Source organism: Hyalella azteca, unplaced genomic scaffold, assembly GCF_000764305.2.
Source record: "Hyalella azteca isolate HAZT.00-mixed unplaced genomic scaffold, Hazt_2.0.2 contig11277, whole genome shotgun sequence".
Classification (NCBI taxonomy): domain Eukaryota; kingdom Metazoa; phylum Arthropoda; class Malacostraca; order Amphipoda; family Hyalellidae; genus Hyalella; species Hyalella azteca.
In genome coordinates, this window is record NW_025941278.1 from 369,931 (window position 1) to 380,476 (window position 10,546).

The 10,546-nt window shown below is 37.4% G+C and overlaps 1 protein-coding gene across 2 annotated transcripts; it reads right to left on the bottom strand.

Moving 5' to 3' along the window:
• Positions 1-213: 213 nt before the first annotated feature.
• LOC108678801 (calpain-A) lies at positions 214-9,443 on the bottom strand. Of its 2 annotated transcripts, none has more exons than XM_018167278.2 (11): positions 9,303-9,443; positions 8,725-8,838; positions 7,388-7,525; positions 6,223-6,354; positions 5,734-5,927; positions 5,036-5,210; positions 4,544-4,716; positions 4,195-4,375; positions 3,753-3,864; positions 3,330-3,487; positions 214-2,552 (listed from the first exon to the last, which is right to left on the bottom strand). In XM_018167278.2, the coding sequence occupies exons 1-11, from the start codon at positions 9,399-9,401 to the stop codon at positions 2,331-2,333; spliced, it is 1,698 nt and encodes a 565-aa protein (XP_018022767.1). In that variant the 5' UTR covers positions 9,402-9,443; the 3' UTR covers positions 214-2,330. The 2 variants fall into 2 exon arrangements, with proteins under 2 accessions (XP_018022767.1, XP_018022766.1); XM_018167277.2 differs by having other exon boundaries at positions 9,297-9,443.
• Between the last annotated feature and the right edge of the window lie 1,103 nt (positions 9,444-10,546).

Sequence of the window (10,546 nt, forward strand, 5' to 3'; positions counted from 1 at the left end):
GTCATTTCCTCGAAATTTTATTTGAAGACGTGCGTCAACATGGTCTCGAAGTACTTGAGGTTAGCTTAAAACCGGTCTCGGGCTACTGATTTCATGGTTTCGGGTACGCCTTAAGGTCGAATAATATAAGGTAGATGCTCATTTTGATGGAAGCAACCGGAAAATTCCGAAAATCTGCAAGGAATTGCCATGAAATAAAAGCATGGAACCGAATGAAAATTTTTTCGTCGAAGAACACGCTCGTGTTTAGACTCCATGGTAAAGACCTGATAAAAATCGGAACACTTGCGTGGAAAACTGCTCGAACACGCTTACTAGAATGATGGAAAAAATTTGATTATTTTAGCGTGCCTACCGTCAATGGCACTCGAGTTTACAGTATTCACTTCACAGGTCTGCGTCATGCAATAGAATAGATTTTCTGAAGCGCTAGAAAAGCTACTACTTTAATACTTATTCTATAGAAACGTTATATCTTACAAACGAAATTATATACTCTCCTGAAAACAAGATTCCACACATTTTGTGTTTTACCCAGAGCCATAAAGTTACATATCTGAGCCACAAAGTTACATAGACCACAATTATATAGTTTTTGCTGACAGGCGCTGAAATGAGTCCAGTGGTGACTGACTTTATTGCAGATAGGGTATTTATAAAATTGATAAAAGCTTTTAATCGTGAGAAAACGCTGTTAATATGCACGTCAGCAGATAATCGTTAGAAAACGCTGTTGATAACTTGATATGCACGCCAGCAGATAGGCAACTAATAACATCTAACATCATTGATACACTAGGCCAGCATTTCACAATCTTACCCGTCAACATGGTATGAAGTATAGGATGGATCACAGTATTATTAGTAAACAAAGTCTTTCCATTCACTTACTTCTAGCTAGAGACAAAGTTGCCTCTAGCCTGTAGAAGGTATCACAGATTAAATTATCATGCAAGGTGTCGGTTGATTCATAATTGACAAAGTTTCGTGTTCCGCATCAGTTTCGAGTGAAACAATCTTATTTTCTGGTCGAGATTGAGAGCACAAAAACGCCGCCGTTATGATCATCAAATGTCAGACGAGAATCTTTAAATGTCATGCGATAATAGAGCAAGATTCAGAATAAACGAAAATTTATCGATTATAGATCTTCATAGTTATGATTTAAATCACCTCTTGACTATAAAAATCATCGAAAACCGTAAATAACTGATATACATTAATTTGTAGTTGAACTGACTGGACGCACAATAGCGTCCCTCTTTGTGCATTAGCTCGTCATCTACAAGAGCTCGCATCCCAGCTATTCTATTGACAATAAACATTACGTAGCGAATATATATGTTTGAATAATCATCGTTTGAAATGACGTATTCTTCAATGCTTAGAGAAATTTCATTGAGTCAGTCTTCTTATAATACGTGTAATGCAAATCAAAGGATTTAGATAAACGAATGATGCCTGTTAAATTAATGAAGTAAATAAATGGCGAATGTAAGCTTACATTGATGATCACTAAGACAACTAATGAAGAAACAATGTCGACTCTTAACGAAGTGATAAATTTAAAGTGAATTGTGATCAACGCGTTCTATATTTTTTGTGCTTACGTAATGTTAGTTGCAATCAAATTATTATCTTTACATAATACCTTTGGCTAAGTCTAAAAATTATCCACTAAGATACAATTTGGCATCCAGCCTCGATTTAGACTATTAGACTCTTAGCGTTAAATTCTGAAAATGGCACACTACTATAAGTTTGATTTCAATAATTCAGACTGAAATAATTTGAAAAGTTTCAACTTTCATAAGTAGAATCATTAACGCAGTAGCTTCCAGAATGTGATTCGCGAACACTTTCGAGGTCATGAAACTCAATCGACACGAACTACTTTTAGTAATCCATTACATAAAAAAATGTTCACTAAGTAACAAAAGATAATCTGGCTGGAATTAGATTATTCTTCTTCCGCTCTACGTCTTCAACCAGGTTCCATCGGCAACCGTTAATTAAATTCAAACATTATTCGTACTCGACGCGATCATCATTAGCGGATAATAAATAAAATGCAACGTATACTAATTTTTTGCAACAAATATGCCTTGTTCTCGGTACGCGGTAATTTTTAGAGAGGGACACGACAACAAGAAATTCTGGGAACTATAAAAAAAAATAAAAAAATAACAAACTATCAGTTTGAAATAGCAACAAACCCGTCAGTTAGCACTTCTAGGAATATCACGTGCATGTATCCAATTTCGGCTATTCGGGTGTCTTTTAACTGTATAATTTGTTGTTTGCAAATTATCCTCAACACTTATATCTCATCACACTAGTTCTTTTAAAGTGAAATTGCCATCAGAGAACACACGGATCATGAAGTCTCCGACGCACTGGGGCTCGAAAGTTGCTGGAATGATCACGTAGTATCCAGGTTCCAGATCGAGCCTGGCCAGAACCTCCCTGTAGTTGATGTAAACTCCTGACGTTCCTACCTCGTAGTTGTACATGAAGTGCTTCTTCGGGAGCCTGTGGTCGGGGTCAGCCGTCTGCAAAATTGTTTTTATTCTTATGGCTTCAGAGCAGAGTTTCATATTATTCTTATGGCTTCAGAATTAACTCTGGTCCTACCAGAGTTAATTTTATTGCCAAATAGAACAAAATTAAACTGAAAATAAAAGGAAGCTCATTTTGAAGTGGATCACACTGTGGACGATAACACAGCAGTAGATAAGCAATTTCTGGACCATTAAATTGCCCATGATAGGGCTATTTTTGCCCTGCCGACTCCAGGTATCACAGAATTATCACAGATAGCTGGCTCTCAAGCCTACTGCTCACGGATTCAATCTTGCAATTTTTAACCACCCTGCCAATTCGACGATAACGAACAGAATTTTGCCCTAGCTACATAGCTAAATGCTTGTACACTGGGATAGTGCAGACGGCTAGTAGATCTGACAGTTGCCAAATGTCTACCGCCGTGCCGGTAACGACTAGATACCGGCACGGCGGCACCTTAAACTTGCCTCGTGTCTAATCTTACTTGCGTGATAGACACAAAGCAGCAGACATTTGGCAACTGTCAGATCTACTAGCCGTCTGCACTATCCCCGTGTACAAGCAAATTAGGCTCGAATCTGCAAATATACAGCACTTGACTTAGTGCCAGCCCGCTGAGTGTCGAACCGTAACGTACCCCGACTTGGAATAGATCGCACCTCGTTGATGAACCCGGCCATCTGCATCGTACCATAGTTCGGAGTCGATCGGAGCTTACATGCGACCATGACAATTCGCACTTTACCACAACTAGATGATCGTACCTTGTAGATGACCACGGCGATTTGGTACATCTTCACTCCCGTGTCCTTTATGGATAGTCGGTGCTCCTGCATTAGCGCTACCAGGACATTGGCTTTGCCGTTGTTTTCTGCATCATCTTCCTCGTCATCGAGGTCTTCTTCGTTCAAACTATTACTGCCTACGAACAAAAACCACCGCTTAACATAACGCACATATTTAGTTGAAAAACATTTGTTAACGAGAGAAAATTTTTGGAATTTCACATTTCTTATCTTTATGAAATAAGATATAGATTGTGCTATAATACCACAGAAAATCATTTATAATATTGTATTGAGCTCGCTTTTTCTTCAGCTAAAAAACGTAAACAATTGCGAAAGAATATCGGACTCAGTTTTCCCGTAATAAATATGCTTCAAGATAACTTTTGTCAGCACGCTCACCAGTGTCGATAATTTGAAGTAGATATTGCGGGTTCGTGGAGAAAAGCTCGAAGTTGTTACGACAGCCCCCCGCGTTAATTCCTGCTCGCCAAGATCCTTGGATGTCGCGAGTCTGATGATGTCCAGGTCGGATTTGCCAAAAAAGAAAAATGTCTTCTATTTCTTCGCTAAATACTCCAATTGTCAAAAAGACTGTAGGTACATCGTTTTGGAAAAAGCTAGTTCCTCATGGTTATTCATAAGACGCAAAAATTATGCCAAAAGATGAAGTAACAAATCTAGACATATATCATTCGCCAGGTTGTTAACATTGTTAAGCGGTTTTAACGAGCAGGAAAACCGATCACGGTAGTTTAATGAAAATGTTGCAAGTAATGACATTTTTAATTCTTATCTCTGATACTTTTTTTTCAAAATGAAATTATTTTGTCACAATCATCACCCGTTCAACTCTGTCCGTGTCGCCGTCAGCGTCAAAGTCCGGTCCCATCATGCAGATGCTCACTTCCTCGAACTGCTTCGCGAAATCTTCGTACGACATCCACGACTCGCCGTCGCCATGCTGCTCTTGCTGACGCAGCTTCGCTCGTTGCGTCTCTGACACGCCTTCCCAAACGCGATCGCTGTGTACCAAGTCAAAATTTTATATAATGCTCTTCCTATTAATGAAACTTTCCCACAATTATTGGAGCACAACAGGTACACTGATGTACTAAAAAAAAAATCTATAAAACCAACACTTCAGATTCAGAAGAAACTTCATTGATTAATTGATCTAACGAAAGCCTCACTTTTCCCCCCATGTTCCCTTCCATTCGGCATCGTTGGCCCAGGGGTTCCTGATCCTGACGAGGTTGACGGTTCCGAGGTCTTTGTGACGCACGCGTGTCACCGCCGTGACCGTGTACGCGTGGCCTTCCACGAGGCCGTTCTCGTCTGTTTTGTACGCCATGCGCCAATCGCCCTTTTTTGAGTTCGGATAATTTTAAAGTAAATCGCAAATCACTCCAAAAATAATGTTAAAAAATTGTTGTGTTTATTCGCACTTCCATTGAATCGAAATTAAAAAAGTCATGAAACTGTGTTGATGTTGGATTCCCGAAAAGTAGTCGTAGTGTTCATATATCAGCTTATACAGCCAGCTGAATATGAGTAAAAATGTATCGTGTTTGTAGTTATATGGTACAGGAAGGTCCTTGCCAAAATTGCTTATTTTTAAATTAATCGTATAATTCTTACACAATTCTTCTTTGTATTTTTTATTCAGGATCTGATATCCTCACCTTTCGTGAGCAGGTAATGAAAGCTCCATTGCGCAAAAGCTTGTACATGTGCTTGAAAATTTTCTGAAGATTTGCTTTCTCGTCGAAATCGTGGCGCTCGGCGAGACCTCCAGTGAGATCCACCATAGCGTCCATGCTTTGTCCACCTTCCATGGCTTCGTACGAACCGTGAAGTCTGTTTTAGGTTAGTGTATCAGATGCAAAGCTTCTGAATATTATGAATAATTGATACTTATATTTATCTGATAACTAACTTTTTTTTCTAACAACGTAATTGCTAACTAACGTATATGTTTCGCGTAACCTACTCATACTTTGATTAATTCGTTTTCAATACTGTATTTTATCTTTGCCCAAAAATACTCACATGTGTAGAGGCATTAACGTTAAAAATACAAAATATTAGAGTGAAAATAGAAACAGAAAGAGTATGAAAAATAGACAAATCTAGCTAAAGCAATTTCAAACAAGGGTAAAATTTTAGACGAGACAGTCGCCACTTGTGTTTGTATGAGAATATTAAATCTCTTAAACCATGGATACCCGCGATCAAGAATTTAATGGGACGCAATTACTACTTCGGTAAAAAAATGTATGTTTCACTCTTAAATAAATAATTTTGATTGAACACCTACCTTAATTCTGGAAAGATAATAGAACAATATATTCATATTCAAAAAGTAAACGAATAGGCTAACTTTGCGTAGGCCTTTTCGAGGAGCGCCACCCAAAATTCGCTGTCATCGGAACTGCGAGCGAAGAGCAGCTTGCCGCCCCGCGTGGGTAGGCGGTCGTCAATGCACACCGTCGCCCAGCTGCCGAAACGCCAGAACTTGCAGACGATTAGACCTGTGTGCTTGTCTCCGTGCAGTGCTTGATTTGGATCCAACACCTGATGAAAAGAGGGGTATTCATTATAATTATTAATTATTATCCTTTTAATTATCATCATTATCATTTTAATTATCGTAATTATCATTATCATTATCATTATTATCGTCATTCTCATTATCGTTTGTCATAATTTTATGAAAGGGTGTCGTGGAATGGTAATTCGAGAATGGAAAAGGCGATTCATGTATGATATAGTTTGAATTCTGAAGGAATAACCAATGAATTACCCTACTTCTGTCGAATTCTCAGTTTTTTATTAGTTTCACTTTCTCCACCTACGTTGCAGAACTTACTCTTTCAATGAGCTTCTTTTCTCTGGCTACAGCAGAGCAAGATGACAGGAACCAACAGTCTCCTAGCGAGCCTTGTACGACGTCTCTTCTGTTGATGCCGTCCACAAACAGTTGAGGATTCTCTGCCAGCTCCTGAACAGAAGGAAACAGACATCACAACGGGGCTGTTTAAATGTTGTAGCTGTTTAAATGATGCAGCTGTTTAAATGATTGAGCTGTTTAAATGCTGGAGCTGTTTAAATGATGGAGCTGTTTAAATGCTGGAGCTGTTTAAATGATGGAGCTGTTTAAATGCTGGAGCTGTTTAATGATGGAGCTGTTTAAATGCTGGAGCTGTTTAAATGATGGAGCTGTTTAAATGATGGAGCTGTTTAAATGATGGAGCTGTTTAAATGATGGAGCTGTTTAAATGATGGAGCTGTTTAAATGCTGGGGCTGTTTAAATGATGGAGCTGTTTCAATGCTGGAGCAATCCATGCTGGGAGCAGCATGGGTTGCCGGACAGGATGGTCCAATTTACAAGGAACAGATTGATTGAGCTGAATGAGAGCCAGCTTATTCGATTATTATACAATTTCCGGGGTGTTTTTTAAAGAGCACAAAATAATAGTCATCGATAATCACGAATGCCTCGTGTTTAATGTATTAGTAATAAACAATATATTCGTTAAGGAAATCTTTCTTTTATGTATATATATATGTGAGAGCTTGAAGCCAGGAACCGTAAATTTACAGGGGTTGTCTCGGTACGCGATCGTGATACTTGTCGTTTCAGGACATTTCCAAGGAATTTCATTTATATGATGGTGAAATCCCGCAAAATTGAAAGATGGAGGGGGAGAAACAGACTTAAAAATTAAAATATGATTTTTACTTCGACAATCGTGATTTCATTCGAAAAGAAAAATTATCTATTGTGAGTTCCGAGCTAAATGTAGATTTGTTCAGGGCAATGTTTAGTTACGGTAGTTTAGTATAGAATTATTACATGGATTTGAGATGATGTGGTTCGGAATGATCGGATTCAGCATGACGGGATTTGGAAAAATGTGATTATCAAATTTCAAGAATTTTCCATCCCGGACAACGACTAGCAAAAATTTTGGCTTGCAATAAATATTGAATGAATGAAATAATAATAGAAATTCAAAAGATTCGCTTTGACCTTCGGTCTCCGCCACTCAATGGTGGTGGAGCGACGGCTCGAGAAGAACGCCGACTCCATCACCGCTGGGAAGTCAGGGTCTTCGAACAGCTCCCCGTCGGCGAGGTTTTTTTGCAGCTGCACCACGTAATCCGGCTCCTGGTAAATAAAACACAGGATCTCGGAACTGGTCGCTGTTTGAATCCGTTCATTAGTTTAACGCAGATAATACTGCTTAATAAAGGTATATAAAACTGTTTTGTTTTATCATGTCTTGGGCATTCAGTCAATGACGTGTCGGAAAATTTTACGGCCGGATTCGCAGCCGGACCGCGGCCAGTTTCCTCAGATTTAGTGAACAAGGAAAATCTCTCAAAGTAATGAACGTAGCTAAATGAAACTTGGTACACACATTCATTATGACCTAACGGTGATGTTTAGCTGGTGAAAATTTAGTTAATTGGATTGGACACAGGCCTGTGGACATATTCATTAAATTAAAAGAAAATCAAACATTCCCGGATGCATGAAGTGTTCAGAAGTTGGGAAATTTCAAGCGTCCTTATCCCGATTGCGAAAGATTTTTGCCGATTTCACCACACAATTTTCCAATAGCACGAGGTATTAGAGTACGGAAGTTTTGGCGTGTGGTCTATCAATCTATGATCATACTTTATCCAGTACATAGGTCAGGTAGCCTTCAACAAAAAGCGCTCTGAGTGATCAATAAGGTCACAAACGCTGTGGCTTGTGTATTAGACCGTTGCTTGACTACCAGCAACCCTCGACCAATACGTGCCTTGCTGTGTTCCCTTGTGCAGAATGTCGTTAATTAATTAATTTTAATCATTTTCAAAATATACAAATTTCAATTATTGTTCACTAAATTTCAGGTTGGTCTGACTAAAATTTGTTATATCACACCGTACATGGGGAATTCTCTAAATATATATGTGCCCGTGTGCACCTTTGTTATATGAACAGAAAGTTCTTACATGAATTAATTTATATTATTAGAAAAACTGATTTTCATTTATATCATAAAAAGTTCAGATTTTCTGATGGTTATCGCATTGCTAATCTCAATTATTAGATTTGGAATTTAAAATCTCTCCCGGCAAGAAAAAATTAAAATTTTATCAATTCGGCTAGCAGCAAACAATATTATAAGTTGTTTAACTCCGATTTAGATGCATCATTTCTGGTACCTTTAATAAATTACTGGTGATAACTGACTCGATTTCTTGAGTGACTAACTATTCCAAATATTTCTGTCTTGCATAATCGATTTTATTAAACTTCTACCTTTTATCACATTTTCAGGAACAATTTATTGGATTATTGAGTCCATTACCCACCACAACACCGAGATTCCCGTTCACGAATTTCCCCTGAGGTAATTCTTCTTCCCCTTCCTCCCCAGTCTTGGGGCGGACATCAGCTGTGTCGCTGGGAAGTATGTTGCCTCCTCCCTGGGTGGAAATATCACGTAGTATTTATTTAAACAATTTAATTTTTACTCTTATCAAAATGAATATTAGAAATTATAATGTATTTGATGAAGCTATGAAATAACCGAGAGAATTATTCCCCATTTTTGTTTTAAATTAAGCGATGAAGAAGCTTAGATGTTCTTTTCGAGTTTCCGGGTTTTAGTATTCCAATAGGGAGTTAAAAGAAAAACATATTTATAATAATTTTGTGCATAGCCAGGAGCTTCTCGTAAAACTGTGGAGGAGTAAATGTCGAATTGACTTTATGAATTTATTTCCCATATCAGTATACAATATACATTAATAGTAACCCTCATAAATGAAAATTTTCAATAAAAAATGATATAACTGTAAATAGATCACGAAATTTTAATCATGAATATAATAATAGTAATGATAATATAATTATAATGTTTTTAATGTGCACTGATACTCACTCTCACCATTTTCGAAACATTGGGTTTTCTCTCATTGTCGTCACCATACGAGCCACCGTCCGAGGTCGGTTGCTCCCACGGTAAACTTGACGAACAAATTCCCATCGTACCTCCTTGAAACTTAATGTGTTCTATTATGTTCTATATATTATTATATTATTTACAATATCTTTAAACTTGATGTCTTCTATTATATTCTGCACAGAATATCTGAATTGTTAAACCACACTCTAAGTTCAAGATGTGATTGAGACCGTGAATATTCTTGAATCTTTATCATTACTAACTATTGAGAGCACTTATTAATTTAAATATTTTTGCCTCTACCCTATTATTCATGATGCAGAACTTCAAGTAGCTCAGTGAGGTCTTTGTAAACGATTGATTGCTAAAGAAATGCACATTTTTCCAGGACAGAATACCGGTACCGGCTTTCGCAGGATTCATTTCATTCTAGGTTATTGATTTACTGAATCAATGACAATAAAAATGAATGTGTACTGTGTAGGCAAGAAAAGATAAACTATAACTGCATGTATATTAGAAATATATTATAATTTTGTCAGAAATTTTGAGTACCTCACGTTACTGTAATGCTGTCTGTCAAACGTTCTAATAATTGAAGAATTTCGAGAAGGTAAAAAAATTGCAAGACATTATGAGCACACAATGATAATAGATTGCAATAATATTCAAACGCAACATTTACTTACTTTAATAATCCTGGTTGGTAATTGTCATCAATTAGATATGCATTAATAAATTAATAACAGTCTGTAATTAGCACAGTGTAAATGATTGGTATTGAAGAGACTTGTCATGGAATGCATAGAAATGGTTCATGGTCAAGTGTACTTGACCAAGACCAATTTCTATGCCACCTCCGGGAGCAAGTCGATCGCGCAGCACCTTTGAGATTGTGCCGCGCTTTGCCCCATCGATTGTCTAGCAGAGTGAAGCGCTAATGAAATAGAACGTGTGAAGATGCCTCTATCCTGTGTAAGATCACTTTAAGATTTGGATAGAAAAATCACTTTGATTTGGATCGAACAATGATGGTAAACAGTTTTATTCAGGAAATGTAATTTTTTTTAATTTTATATATTTTGGCAATCCTTAGAACTTTCTGGTGCGAAAAACTGCAGTTTTAATATTTTTCGATTGATTTATGAAATTAACGTATTGTAAAGCAAATACAGGGTCTCAGGTAATATATATATATTTATATATATGCCAGATAAACTTCCTGC